The sequence below is a fragment of the Ambystoma mexicanum genome, chromosome 3q (assembly GCF_040938575.1).
Source record: "Ambystoma mexicanum isolate Mex_15411 chromosome 3q, UKY_AmexF1_1, whole genome shotgun sequence".
NCBI lineage: Eukaryota > Metazoa > Chordata > Amphibia > Caudata > Ambystomatidae > Ambystoma > Ambystoma mexicanum.
Window position 1 is genome coordinate 300113360 of NC_090926.1, and position 14932 is coordinate 300128291.

Genomic DNA, 14932 nt, shown 5'->3' on the forward strand with positions numbered 1-14932 from the left:
TGCGCATTGGATAAGACTGTGGGGATTCAGATATATTATATGAGTTTCCCCCCTTACGTTCTACCTCTATGTTTAGAGCTTGTACAGGTTCATTAGGAGCCCCTGGTGTTATAACTTTAATTTCGTTTTCTTTACTTGCAACATGAGAGCAATCTTGGGATTTCAACATAATTTCCAACATCTGTCCATTTTTTATAGACTGATAGTATGTCTGATCGGACAGCTTTATTAAGATTTTCATTGCAAAGTGGAGCAGGCCAATGGAAGGGAACAGAATATTTTCATAAATCGTCCTTTCCTTTTCATTTCCTATGGCCCCCCTCACTTCGGTCCGTTATGTCGATTACTTCATTCCGTACTCCTTGTTCAGGGCGTTGGTATCTAGGCACGCTAGTAAAAAGGAGTAATGAGGGAGTACTCGATAGCCGATACGAAGTATGGATATTTGGAAGGGATACATTTTCTGGAATAGAAGCAGACTCATCACACATTTTCGCAGCCATTATTAGCTCCTCCTCTGCTGTCTCTCTGTTGGTACCGCAGCGGCGGTAACAGAGTTCAAGTAAGGAATTATCGTCGACATTATCGGTCACAAATGTGAGCGTATTAGAAGCTCCAGCTCCACCTGGGGAGGATGTATAACTGCATTTATTCTCTGCGACCCAATTTCATTTGTTTTCTTGATGCCTTTATTTTCGGCTTTAAAATAATCAGTGAGTTGTGCCGTCACACACTTGGATTTGCGATTCTCACTTTCAACAGGATTAATAGGTATGTTCGTGTTGTTGGATTTATCTACAAGCACTTTAACAGCTGATCGCTTTGCTTGTCGATCCGCGCTGCAACTTTTACCGTACGGTTTACTATTACGTAAATTGTAGTGCTTTGACTTTGAAAAAACCTTTCCTGGCATGATGGGATTAAAGAAGGGGACAACGCTTACCTCTAGCGTCCAAGGCTACGACAGCCTAAGACTGCCGAACACACTCTGCTCACTCCCTGTGTGGGTGCCTATAGCTTTTGAAGAGTGAAGATTCCGGCTAGAGCATCCACAGGAGGAACAATAAAAACAATAAAAGGATTAACGCAGTCCAAGTCTGAGCAGCAACGTAGCACTGTAGTAAAACAAAGGATGTTCACTCCTCCACTGCCGAACACACCCTGCCACACTCCGCTCACCATTCTTCCACTCTAGTAATGGCTTTGTCTAGGATCTCTGACAGGTAACCTCTTTTCCGAAATCTACCAGACGGTATCCAGTTAAATTTTCGAATGCACTTTTTTCGAATGCCATTTTGTCCAACAAAAAAAAAATGCCGAAAAAAAATATTCTGAATATGTATTTTTTTAATTTTGTTTTTTTGGTTTAGTTATTTTAAAAAAAAGTGTCAATAAAAATATAAACAGGGGGTTAGGGGGACCCCCCCATTAAAAAAACGATATTAAAAAAAACATTCTGACTTTTTTTTTCCCCTGCCATTTTTCATTCGACAAAATGGCATTCGAAAATGTGACATTCGTAAATGTCACTAGAAACGCTACCAGACATCTGGTTATATTCTTCCTGAAGTGTGTTTGTATTCGAAACTATTCTCTTTGACCTAAGGAAATGACTTTGAGGGAGACTTTCCTTGAGATGTTTCCAATGAAAGCTTCCAAAGTGCAGGGTGTTGTTTACATCTGTTGTTTTACGGTAGATGTTAGTTGACAGTTAGTTATTACTAAAGATAACCATAACATCTAAGAAATGTAAATGTGGTTCCCCCACTTCAAGTGTAGACTTGGTCTGATCATGCAAAACAGGTGAGGGTCTGGGAAACTCTATACCAGCACAAACACAGCCCATAGACTTGTTCTTGGGTGGATGGCCCCTGGGAGAGTCTCAACCAAGTCTTTAGCTCACTTTTCTTTTCACAGAGAAGAAACGTCCTTGCATATCAGTCTTTGTCCTGCCCAGGGGCAGTCCAGCACCGAAATGCAAGGCAATTCTCCTCTGAACAAGAGTACCACAGCAACCCCATACACGTGTTTCGGCCTAGTTGGGCATCATAAGTGAGGTGAAGCTGTGCCTCTCTAAGAGCAGTGAGCAAGGGGTCCACGTCTGGATTCCCCAGGTAACTTAGGGTGAGACCCAAAGTTACTTGGTATGCAAAACAGATGGGGGTCTGGGAAACTCTCTACCAGCACAAACACAGCCCATTGACTTGTTCTTGGGTGGATGGCCCCTGGGAGAGTCTCAACCAAGTCTTTAGCCCACTTTTCTTTTCACAGAGAAGAAATGTCCTTGCATATCAGTCTTTGTCCTGCCCAGGGGCAATCCAGCACCGAAATGCTAGGCAATTCTCCTCTGAACCCTAAGTTATCAGGGCGATCCAGACGTGGACCCCTCGCTCACTGTTCTTAAAGAGGCACAGCTTCACCTCACTGATGATGCCCAACAAGGTTGAAATATGTGTATGGGGTTGCTTTTGTTACTTTTGTTCAGAGTTGAATTGCCTAGCATTTCGGTGCCGGACTGCCCCTGGGCAGGACACAGATTGCTAATGCTGGAACTTTCTTCTCTGTGAAAGGGACAGTGAGCTAAAGATTTGGTAGAGTCTCTCCCAGGGGTTATTCACCCAAGAACAGGTCATTGGGCTTTGTTCGTGCTGGTAGAGAGATTCCCAGAGCCCCCTTTGTTTTGATCTGATCATGGCATTGATTGCGGTATTTGAAAAATGGCGATAATTCTGCTCTGCTGCCCTTCCAAATCGCAAAGACTTCATCAATGTGTCGTTTCCAAGAGAAAACCTTAGATGACCAAGGATCCTTGGTAAGAAGGTGTTGTCTCAAAATAGAACATAAAGATATTTGCATACTTATGTACAACTGCTGACCCCATTGAGGCTCCTGAGATTTGCAGGAAGTACTTGCCTTCTAGTGTTGTGCTTGACGGTGTCCCTACAATGTGCTATTATAAATGTGCCACAGTATTATGGCACTCCCCTGCTTATGCCCTGGGACCCTCAAGGGCAACAGGCCCTACAGGTAAAGGTCCCAGGGGATTAAGCCTGTGTGGCAAATAGGGGGTTGGGAGTTTCAAGGGGAGGGCGGCCAGAGGTGCCCCCTCTTACTTCCACCAACACCTTTGCCTCTTTGCGCTAGTTTTCGGTAGGCAAAAGGAGGCCACCAACTGAACAGGTAACACTGGCCAATAGAAAGCCCCACATCACTTCCCCACTCTGCATGGAGGGGATTTTCGTGAGCTCAGAGAAGGCTTTTAGAAAAAAAACTCCCGTCCCTCCCGGCATATGAGGAAAAAATAAGGAAAAACATCCAGAAGAGATTAATGTAGTATTGGGCCATGGGTGAAATAAAGAATAAGTAATACAGACAGCAGACGCTGTCAGACGGTCGCAGGTTGGTGGCAGGGGTCAGGTTCGAGGAGGCCCATTTCTGGACATTGGCATTGTGGGCACTGCTTCTCACCTCACCACATGATGCCCAAAAGCACATCCTGTGAATGCTATTACGTTTTTTGTGTATGTAACAAAGCCTGCGGCCTCATTTTTGGCACTTACCTCACTCTCTGCGCAATTATTATTCACAGGCTGTTTTGCATGGTCGTGTCCCTACGCTGTGTTATTATTACTGTGCCACCGCATGATGTCCCTGCCCTGCTTAATGCGTCCAACCTGAGACCTCCTGAAAGAGACACCCGCCTTGCAGGTGTTGGAGACGCCTGCAGCTGGAGGCTAGAGCGGGAGCTAGCCAAGGCGCCCAGGCTAAAGTGCTGCAGAGAGAGACTGCCGTGTTGAGCCTGGATTGACGCTCGGATTGAAGCACACACAGACAGCCCGACTTAGATCGACGGAAAGAGATATCCGTGACTGTGACTACACAGTGACCCTTCTGCGTGGGAAGAAATGCGGCCTGGTGGTTAAACGGGTGCCTGTGAAGGCGGGAGACCCGGCGCCGGCTCCTGCTCGGTCACTGGACCACGCTGGGTGCCCCAGAGGAAATAACTTCCTGTCCGTTTCCTTACCTTCCAGAATCGGGCGTGCTTAGGAATGGCGTTAGTTATTACTGGACATTTGCAAGTGCGGAGCGGGAATTAGCCGTGCCAGGGGGCGGATTATCACGATGCCAGATCTGCCCCTGGACTCGAGGGGGCCGGCCCTAATTACAGGACGGGCCAGGTTCTGGCAGCAAGCCGGCAGCTGCCACTCCGCCCGTGCCTGCGCTGCCCGAAGGACGCTGACCGGGGTGGTGGCACGGGGACCAGTCAGACTGGAGTGACTGGCACCGAGCTGAGGCACAGGGAACGGTGGGACCAGAGAGGTCGCAATAAAGGAGCAGGAGGCTGGCACGTGCATTGAGGGGTCCTGTCCCGTACCTGACGATGTGTGTCATGCTCCAGCCCGCCACAGTGCACCTGTGTCATCAGTGACTGAGGAGTTCTCACCTGGAAGGCACGAGCCCCGGAGGAGCGGGGACTGGCAAGGGGGTCCAAAGCAACCAGAAAGTGTCCCTGGAAGCCCAGGGGTGGCAGCCCGGGAGTAGCAACCCTATCATGGACGTGCTGGGGGTCATGCGTCATCCCACCATAGCCCGTCCGCGCTACTACTGATTGGGGTGCTGACCGGTGCTGGCACTGGGTCCAGGGGGACCAGAGAGGCTCACCTGGCCATGCGGGGGGTCCTGCTCCGGCCCACCATGATCTGCCTGTGCTGCTGGCTCCTGGCTGCCCCGGCCCGGGCGTGCGGACCTGGCCGGGGTCCCGTGGGTCGCCGACGGTCCACCCGGAAACTGAACCCCCTTCGCTACAAGCAGTTTGTGCCCAACGTGCCCGAGAAGACGCTCGGGGCCAGCGGCAAGACGGAGGGAAAGATCGCGCGGAGCTCGGACAGGTACGGGGAGCTGGTGCCCAACTACAACCCCGATATCATCTTCAAGGACGAGGAGAACACGGGGGCAGACCGCCTGATGACCGAGGTACCCACCGGGGGAGGGGAGACGGGCGCGCACGGCACCCCATGTCCTGGCAGGCTAACCCCCAGGGAAGAGGGGGTGGGAGGCAGCGCGAGGCACAGGGGGTTCTATCCAGCAGACTAGGTACAGAGGTGCGCGTGGAACGAGTTCCTGAGCAGCAGGTAAGGTTGGTAATGGCGAACCTCTGGTGTAGAGTTTGATATCCAGAGCCCGCGACACGCTCCTGTATATGGACCCTTAGGTGTTTAAGTGCACCGTGGAGGGCGAGCGAGTTGGGGGCGAGGGTCGGGAGACTGGGCGGAGTAGCCGGGCTCTGGTTCCATTTCGGTACCGGAAACCCAAGCATTGGAGGTGGCTATTGCGAGGCAGAGGTGCAACGTTGGGCATGGCGAGCTGCAGGGAGAGTGTAGCAGCGAGAGCTTACAGTATGGAAGTCTAGAGTCCCAGGAACCGTTGGCTGTGGGGAGTCCCTACCATGCTTCAGTATAAGGAGCTTCAGGTGTACCGTTGGGTATCAAGGTGTGTAATTTGACATAGTGAGCCTGCACCACAGAGTTAAGTATTGAGCCTGAGGTGAAAGGTTGCCCATCGAAGGGCCCAGATAGAGTTTGCTATGGTTAGCTACAGATGTAGGATTGGATATGATATGATAGGTTATTTATAACACGCTTAATACTTAGCGGTTTCTAAGTGCGGACCCAGGGGATCGACATGTGGTGCTCCAAGTCGTCTTGCTTCAGAGGCGAGCATGTTGCCCCTGAGCTATCCTCCCGAGATCGAGGGAATCCAGGGTATCGTTCAGTATAGGGAGCTGTAGAGATGAGAATCGAGATCCTGGAGTTTAGAGCAGAGTATTCGGTGGCACTGGTTTGTCCTTGGATTTCGAGAGCCCCGGCTACAGTTGGGTTCCAAGGCTCATTGATATTCTTGAGTATGGGAATCGCCAGTTGCAGGTTTGGGTAGCGACATTTTCTGATAAATAGTTGGATATAGAGGGTCACATGCCTAGTTCAGCATGGGGAATAGTTTGGTATGGAGAACCCCCAACGGTGGTTTTGCCTTTTGAGAGCACCAGGCAGCTTTAAGGGGTGCTGAGAGCTCCAAGTATCAACAAAGGGGTCACAGGGAATAGAGTTGGGTCACAGAGAGCTATCAACAGCGTTCGAAATCAATAGCCCCCGTGCATAGATAATTATGGAAAGGCCCAGCTAGAGTTGGGCCTTGAGAGTTGAGTATAGTGAGCCCTGAGTATAGATGGACATTGAGAGCCCAGGTGAAAAGTCGGTTACCAAAATCACAAGGTGTACAGTTGGGTTTGCTAGTGCAACCGTCCAAGGAGTAGATCACTACGAGGTTGCCTATGGAGAACCTGGGATTCTTAATTGGGTATCCAGAGCCCTGGGTTTTGAGTTTGCTGTGGCAAGCCCCATCTAGAGTTGCATATTCAGAGTTGGGTGTGGAGCGCACCAGGTGTAGCTTGATGAAGAGAGACAAAGGTGCAGAGTTGTGTATCACGAGTTCACAGTGGAGTTTGGCATTGAAAGCTCAAGCTGTGCAGCTGGGAATCGTGAACATGAATGGTATAGTTGTCTATCAGACATTCCAGGTGAAGAGCTGAGTATCAGAGCCGCAGGTGTAGAGTTGAGTACAGGGGGCCGAGTAGAGCAGGGCTTGGATGGCCACAGGTGTAGAGGTGGGTACGCGAGCCCTGCGAGACAGGTTGAGTATCGGAATCTCTGTGTAGAGGTGAGTGTAGCGTTGGATTTAGAGAACACAACTTGAGTGTTTAGTGCACCAAATGTAGACATGGCTACAGAGTCTGAGCGGTAGAGTTACGACTGTGACAATATGCTATGTTAATAAGATGTTGCACTGTAGCAATTACTCCCATATTGGCCGTGCAGCAACGAGTTTTGTCTTGAGGGCAGCATAATGGAGCCCATCCAGGGGTAAACCAAACTGTGGTGTTTGGGAGAAAGGGAGAGGATTGGTATGGTGTGAGAAGCCTAGAATCGGGCAGTTGGGTAATTCTTCACCTGCAGTGTTTGGTGAGAAGCTAGAAGCGAGCAGTTGGGTAACTCTACACCTGCAGCGTTGGGTGAGAAGCAAGAATAGACCAGTTGAGTAACTCTACACCTGCAGCTTTGGGTGAGAAGCTTGAATTGAGCAGTTGGGTAACTCTACACCTGCAGCGTTGTGTGAGAAGCTAGAATCGAGCGTAGCTCTACACCTGCAGGGTTGGGTGAGAAACTAGAATGGAGCAGTTGGGTAACTCTACACCTGCAGCGTTGGGAGAGAAGCTAGAATCGAGCAGTTGGGTAACTCTACACCTGCAGGTTTGGTTGAGAAGCTAGAATCGAGCAGTTGGGTAACTCTACACCTGCAGGGTTGGGTGAGAAACTAGAATCGAGCAGTTGGGTAACTGTACACCTGCAGTGTTGGGTGAAACGCTAGAATCGAGCAGTTGGGTAACTCTACACCTGCAACGGTGGGTGAGAAGCTACAATCGAGCAGTTGGGTAACTCTACACCTGCAGGGTTGGTTGAGAAGCTAGAATCGAGCAGTTGGGTAACTCTACACCTGCAGGGTTGGGTGAGAAACTAGAATAGAGCAGTTGGGTAACTCTACACCTGCAGCGTTGGGTGAGACGCTAGAATCGAGCAGTTGGGTAACTCTACACCTGCAACGGTGGGTGAGAAGCTAGAATCGAGCAGTTGGGTAACTCTACACCTGCAGGGTTGGTTGAGAAGCTAGAATCGAGCAGTTGGGTAACTCTACACCTGCAGGGTTGGGTGAGAAACTAGAATCGAGCAGTTGGGCAACTCTACACCTGCAACGGTGGGTGAGAAGCTATAATCGAGCAGTTGGGCAACTCCACACCTGTAGCGTTGGTTGAGAAGCTAGAATCAAGCATTTGGGTAACTCTACACCTGCAGCATTGGGTGAGAAGCTAGAATCGAGCAGTTGGGTAACTCTACACCTGTAGCGTTGGTTGAGAAGCTAGAATCAAGCATTTGGGTAAATCTATACCTGCAGTGTTGGGTAAGAGGCTAGAATCGATCAGTTGGGTAACTCTACACCTGCAGGGTTGGGTGGAAGAGCCCCAGCTGTAGAGTCAAGTATTGTAGTGTTAGGTACTAGACCCCAGGGAGAGTTGGGCTAGAGCCACCTCCACTCCTCGTATGTTTCCTCTCCCTTCTTGCCCTCCCATTCTTCTGTCACTTCTCCCTCTTCATTCTTCTCCCCATCCTTCCCTCGCTGTCATGTCTCACTCTCATCTTGCGCCTCCTTCCTTGCTTTGCCCCTGGTTCCTCTGTTCCCGTGCTCTCTTCTCTCTCTCCGCTCCCTCCCCTCACCCCCCCCCGCTCCGCTGTCCCTCGTTCCTTTGCCCCACTCTCCTCCGTCTCCCCCGTGCGCTCTCGATTCTGTCCTTATCTGCTCTCGCCTCTCCGCGCCGCCCCCCTCGTTTCCCTCTCGCGCACTCCCCCTCTCCTCCTTTGTCTTCTGTTCCTTTTCTCTGGAATGGCAACCATCTCAAGGCTTCGGAAACCGTTACTTCTTCTTGTTGATGAACAGAATTATACGTCAGAGGATTTAGATTACCACGAGACTGCCAGCGACATGCTGAGACTGCGCGAAAAATGCCAGAGACAGCACTAAAACACCTCAAGGTTTACGTTACGTTGCACCGTGACTGCTTCCGGCTGTTTGTTAATAAGGCGGCGGCATTAACGTCTCCGAGGCCGTGTTGCGACTGTATCTGTGCACAAGTAGGACCTCTCTCAGGGCTTGTGCTCCGCGCCGCTATCCCCAGGGTCTTGCTTTCTACCCTCATCTCTCTCACGCCTTGCTGTCTAATATGCCATCTCCCAGGTCTGGCTCTGTGTCTGGCTTCTAGCAGGTCTGGCTCTCTGCATTGCCATCTCTCTGGTGTCACTTTTTTGCACTGATATCTATGGGGTTCACTCTGCAGTGATATCTCTTTGGTCTCACTCTCGGCAGTGATATATCGCAGGTAGTTTGCTCTCTGAACCTGTTTCTCTCGGGTCTTGCTCTTTGCACTGATATCACGTCTGTGTTGCTCACAGCGCTCAGATTTCTCCTTCCGTGGCATCTGCACTGGTATTTCTCATGCCTTGCTCTCTGCACTGATCCCGGGTCTTGCCCTCAGCACTGATATTTCTCAGATCTTGCCCTCAGCACTGATAGTTCCCGGGTCTTGCTCTCTGCACTGATCCCGGGTCTTGCCCTCAGCACTAATATTTCTCTGGTCTTGCCCTCAGCACTGATATTTCCCGGGTCTTGCTCTCTGCACTGATATTTCCCGGGTCTTGCCCTCAGCACTGATATTTCTCTGGTCTTGCCCTCAGCACTGATATTTCTCGGGTCTTGCTCTCTGCGCTGATATTTCCCGGGTCTTGCCCTCAGTGCTGATATTTCCCGGGTCTTGCCCTCAGTGCTGATATTTCCCAGGTCTTGCTCTCTGCACTGATATTTCTTGGTCTTCCTCTCTGCACTGATATTTCTCAGGTCTTGCCCTCAGCACTGATATTTCTCAGGTCTTGCCCTCAGCACTGATATTTCTCGGGTCTTGCTCTCTGCGCTGATATTTCCCAGGTCTTGCCCTCAGTGCTGATATTTCCCAGGTCTTGCTCTTTGCACTGATATTTTTCGGTGTTGCTCTCTGCACTGATATTTCTCAGGTCTTAATCTCTGCACTGATATTTCCCAGGTCTCGTCCTCAGCACTGATATTTCCCAGGTCTTCTTCTCAGCACCGATATTTCCCAGGTCTTCCTCTCTGCACTGGTATTTCTCGGGTCTTGCTTTCAGCACTGATATTTCTCAGGCTTGCTCTCTGCACTGATATTTCTCAGGTCTTAATCTCTGCACTGATATTTCCCAGGTCTTGTCCTCAGCACTGATATTTCCCAGGTCTTCCTCTCAGCACTGATATTTCCCAGGTCTTCCTCTCTGCACTGGCATCTCTCAGGTCTTGTTCTCTGCACACACATTTCTCAGTCTCACTCTCTGCACTAGCATCTCTCGGGCCTTGCTCTCTGCACTGATATTTCTCGGGTCTTGCTCTCAGCACTGATATTTCCTAGGTCTTGTCCTCAGCACCGATATTTCCCAGGTCTTCCTCTCTGCACTGATATTTCTTGGTCTTGCTCTCTGCACTGGTATTTCTCGGTTCTTGCTCTCTGCACTGATGTTTCTCCGTCTTGCTCTCTGCACTGATATTTCTCGGGTCTTGCTCTCTGCACTGATATTTCCCAGGTCTTGTCCTCAGCACTGATATTTCCCAGGTCTTCCTCTCAGCACCGATATTTCCCAGGTCTTCCTCTCAGCACTGATATTTCCCATGTCTTGCTCTGTGCACTGATATTTCTCGGCCTTTCTCTCTGCACTGATATTTCCCTGGTCTTGCTCTCTGCACTGATATTTTTCTCGCGTCTTGCTCTCTACACTGATATTTCCCAGGTCTTGTCCTCAGCACTGATATTTCCCAGGTCTTCCTCTCAGCACTGATATTTCCCAGGTCTTGTCCTCAGCACTGATATTTCCCAGGTCTTCCTCTCAGCACCGATATTTCCCAGGTCTTCCTCTCAGCACCGATATTTCCCAGGTCTTCCTCTCAGCACTGATATTTCCCATGTCTTGCTCTGTGCACTGATATTTCTCGGCCTTTCTCTCTGCACTGATATTTCCCTGGTCTTGCTCTCTGCACTGATATTTTTCTCGCGTCTTGCTCTCTACACTGATATTTCCCAGGTCTTGTCCTCAGCACTGATATTTCCCAGGTCTTCCTCTCAGCACTGATATTTCCCAGGTCTTGTCCTCAGCACTGATATTTCCCAGGTCTTCCTCTCAGCACTGATATTTCCCAGGTCTTGTCCTCAGCACTGATATTTCCCAGGTCTTCCTCTCAGCACCGATATTTCCCAGGTTTTCCTCTCTGCACTGATATTTCTCGGGTCTTGCTCTCTGCGCTGATATTTCCCAGGTCTTGCCCTCAGTGCTGATATTTCTCGGTCTTGCTCTCTGCACTGATATTTCCCCGGTCTTGCTCTCTGCACTGATATTTCTCGGGTCTTGCTCTCTACACTGATATTTCTCAGGTCTTGTCCTCAGTACTGATATTTCCCAGGTCTTCCTCTCAGCACTGACATTTCCCAGGTCTTGTCCTCAGCACTGATATTTCCCAGGTCTTCCTCTCAGCACCGATAGTTCCCAGGTCTTGCTCTCTGCACTGATATTTTTCGGTCTTGCTCTCTGCACTGATATTTCTCAGGTCTTAATCTCTGCACTGATATTTCCCAGGTCTCGTCCTCAGCACTGATATTTCCCAGGTCTTGTCCTCAGCACTGATATTTCCCAGGTCTTCCTCTCAGCACCGATATTTCCCAGGTCTTCCTCTCTGCACTGGTATTTCTCGGGTCTTGCTTTCAGCACTGATATTTCTCAGGCTTGCTCTCTGCACTGATATTTCTCAGGTCTTAATCTCTGCACTGATATTTCCCAGGTCTTGTCCTCAGCACTGATATTTCCCAGGTCTTCCTCTCAGCACTGATATTTCCCAGGTCTTCCTCTCTGCACTGGCATCTCTCAGGTCTTGTTCTCTGCACACACATTTCTCAGTCTCACTCTCTGCACTAGCATCTCTCGGGCCTTGCTCTCTGCACTGATATTTCTCGGGTCTTGCTCTCAGCACTGATATTTCCTAGGTCTTGTCCTCAGCACCGATATTTCCCAGGTCTTCCTCTCTGCACTGATATTTCTTGGTCTTGCTCTCTGCACTGGTATTTCTCGGTTCTTGCTCTCTGCACTGATGTTTCTCCGTCTTGCTCTCTGCACTGATATTTCTCGGGTCTTGCTCTCTGCACTGATATTTCCCAGGTCTTGTCCTCAGCACTGATATTTCCCAGGTCTTCCTCTCAGCACCGATATTTCCCAGGTCTTCCTCTCAGCACTGATATTTCCCATGTCTTGCTCTGTGCACTGATATTTCTCGGCCTTTCTCTCTGCACTGATATTTCCCTGGTCTTGCTCTCTGCACTGATATTTTTCTCGCGTCTTGCTCTCTACACTGATATTTCCCAGGTCTTGTCCTCAGCACTGATATTTCCCAGGTCTTCCTCTCAGCACTGATATTTCCCAGGTCTTGTCCTCAGCACTGATATTTCCCAGGTCTTCCTCTCAGCACCGATATTTCCCAGGTCTTCCTCTCAGCACTGATATTTCCCATGTCTTGCTCTGTGCACTGATATTTCTCGGCCTTTCTCTCTGCACTGATATTTCCCTGGTCTTGCTCTCTGCACTGATATTTTTCTCGCGTCTTGCTCTCTACACTGATATTTCCCAGGTCTTGTCCTCAGCACTGATATTTCCCAGGTCTTCCTCTCAGCACTGATATTTCCCAGGTCTTGTCCTCAGCACTGATATTTCCCAGGTCTTCCTCTCAGCACTGATATTTCCCAGGTCTTGTCCTCAGCACTGATATTTCCCAGGTCTTCCTCTCAGCACCGATATTTCCCAGGTTTTCCTCTCTGCACTGATATTTCTCGGGTCTTGCTCTCTGCGCTGATATTTCCCAGGTCTTGCCCTCAGTGCTGATATTTCTCGGTCTTGCTCTCTGCACTGATATTTCCCCGGTCTTGCTCTCTGCACTGATATTTCTCGGGTCTTGCTCTCTACACTGATATTTCTCAGGTCTTGTCCTCAGTACTGATATTTCCCAGGTCTTCCTCTCAGCACTGACATTTCCCAGGTCTTGTCCTCAGCACTGATATTTCCCAGGTCTTCCTCTCAGCACCGATAGTTCCCAGGTCTTGCTCTCTGCACTGATATTTTTCGGTCTTGCTCTCTGCACTGATATTTCTCAGGTCTTAATCTCTGCACTGATATTTCCCAGGTCTCGTCCTCAGCACTGATATTTCCCAGGTCTTGTCCTCAGCACTGATATTTCCCAGGTCTTCCTCTCAGCACCGATATTTCCCAGGTCTTGCTCTCTGCACTGATATTTTTCAGTCTTGCTCTCAGCACTGACATTTCCCAGGTCTTGTCCTCAGCACTGATATTTCCCAGGTCTTCCTCTCAGCACCGATATTTCCCAGGTCTTGCTCTCTGCACTGATATTTTTCGGTCTTGCTCTCTGCACTGATATTTCTCAGGTCTTAATCTCTGCACTGATATTTCCCAGGCCTTGTCCTCAGCACTGATATTTCCCAGGTCTTGTCCTCAACACCGATATTTCCCAGGTCTTCCTCTCTGCACTGATATTTCTTGGTCTTGCTCTCTGCACTGGTATTTCTCGGTTTTTGCTCTCTGCACTGATGTTTCTCCGTCTTGCTCTCTGCACTGATATTTCTCGGGTCTTGCTCTCTGCACTGATATTTCCCAGGTCTTGTCCTCAGCACTGATATTTCCCAGGTCTTCCTCTCAGCACAGATATTTCCCAGGTCTTCCTCTCAGCACTGATATTTCCCATGTCTTGCTCTCTGCACTGATATTTCTCGGTCTTGCTCTCTGCACTGATATTTCCCCGGTCTTGCTCTCTGCACTGATATTTCTCGGGTCTTGCTCTCTACACTGATATTTCCCAGGTCTTGTCCTCAGCACTGATATTTCCCAGGTCTTCCTCTCAGCACTGATATTTCCCAGGTCTTGTTCTCAGCACTGATATTTCCCAGGTCTTCCTCTCAGCACCGATATTTCCCAGGTTTTCCTCTCTGCACTGATATTTCTCGGGTCTTGCTTTCAGCACTGATATTTCTCGGTCTTGTTCTCTGCACTTATATTTCTCGGGTCTTGATCTCTGCACTGATATTTCTCGGTTTCACTCTCTGCACTAGCATCTCTCGGGTCTTGCTCTCTGCATTGATATTTCTCAGGTCTTGCTCTCTGCACTGATATTTCTCAGATCTTGCTCTCTGCACTGATATTTCTCAGGTCTTGCTCTCTGCAGGTCTTGCTCTATGCACTGATATTTCTCGGTCTTGCTCTCTGCACTGATATTTCTCAGGTCTTGCTCTCTGCACTGATATTTCTCGGTCTCACTCTCTGCACTGGCATCTCTCACACCTCATTCTCTGCATGTGTGTCTCCCAGGTCTTGCTCCCTGCGCTGGCATCTCACACTTCTTGTCCTCTGCACTAATTTCTATCAGGGCTAGGCTAGCGCTCTGTACTACTGTCTCTCACTTCATGTTCTCTGCAATACTGTCTCGTTGGTCTTGCCCTCACACTTCGTGTGCTCTGAACTGGTTTCTGCCAGGTCTAGTGCTCTGCACTACTATCACTGGCTTCATGTTCTCTGCACTTGTGCCTCCCACTACTTGCTCTGTGCATTGGAATCTCACGCTTATTGTCCTCTGCACTCGTTTCTACCAGGCCTGGCTCTTTACACCGCTATCTCTCACTTCTCGTTATCTGCACTTTTGCCTCCCAGGTCTTGCTCTCTGCACTGCTACCTCTCACTTTTCGTTATCTGAACGGGTTCTTCCAGATCTTGCTCTCTGCACAAGTATTTCTCATGTTTTGCTTGTGCATCCTAGGTCTCGCTTTCTGCACTGCTATCTCTCACTTCTTGTCCTCTGCACTTGTTCCTCCCAGTTCTTTATCTCTGCACTGCTATTTCTCACGTTTTGTTCTCTGAATGGGTTCCCCCAGATCTTTCTCTCTGCACTGGATTCTCTCACTTCATGTCTACACTGGTTTCTATCAGGTCTTGCTCAGTGCACCTCTATCTCTCACTTCGTGTCCTCTGCATTTGTGCCTCCCAGATCTTGCGCTCTGCACTGCTATCTCTCACATCGTGTCCTATGCACTGGTTTCTACTAGGTCTTGCTATCTGCACTGCTATCTCTCGCGTCTTGTCCTCTGCACTTGTGCCTCCCAGTTCTTTCTATCTGCACTGCTATTTCTCACTTTTTGTTCTCTGTATGGGTTCTCCAAGATCTT

At 49.4% G+C, this 14932-nt stretch overlaps 1 protein-coding gene across 1 annotated transcript in view; it reads left to right on the forward strand.

The window, feature by feature from the left end:
* The first annotated feature begins 4136 nt into the window (after positions 1 to 4136).
* The window catches only part of DHH (desert hedgehog signaling molecule), a 324183-nt gene continuing 313387 nt past the window's right edge, over positions 4137 to 14932 (forward strand). Inside the window, exon 1 of the mRNA XM_069653834.1 lies at positions 4137 to 4974. Within this exon, the coding sequence (XP_069509935.1) occupies positions 4669 to 4974 (306 nt within the window). The 5' untranslated portion in view covers positions 4137 to 4668. The remainder of the gene's footprint in view (positions 4975 to 14932) is intronic.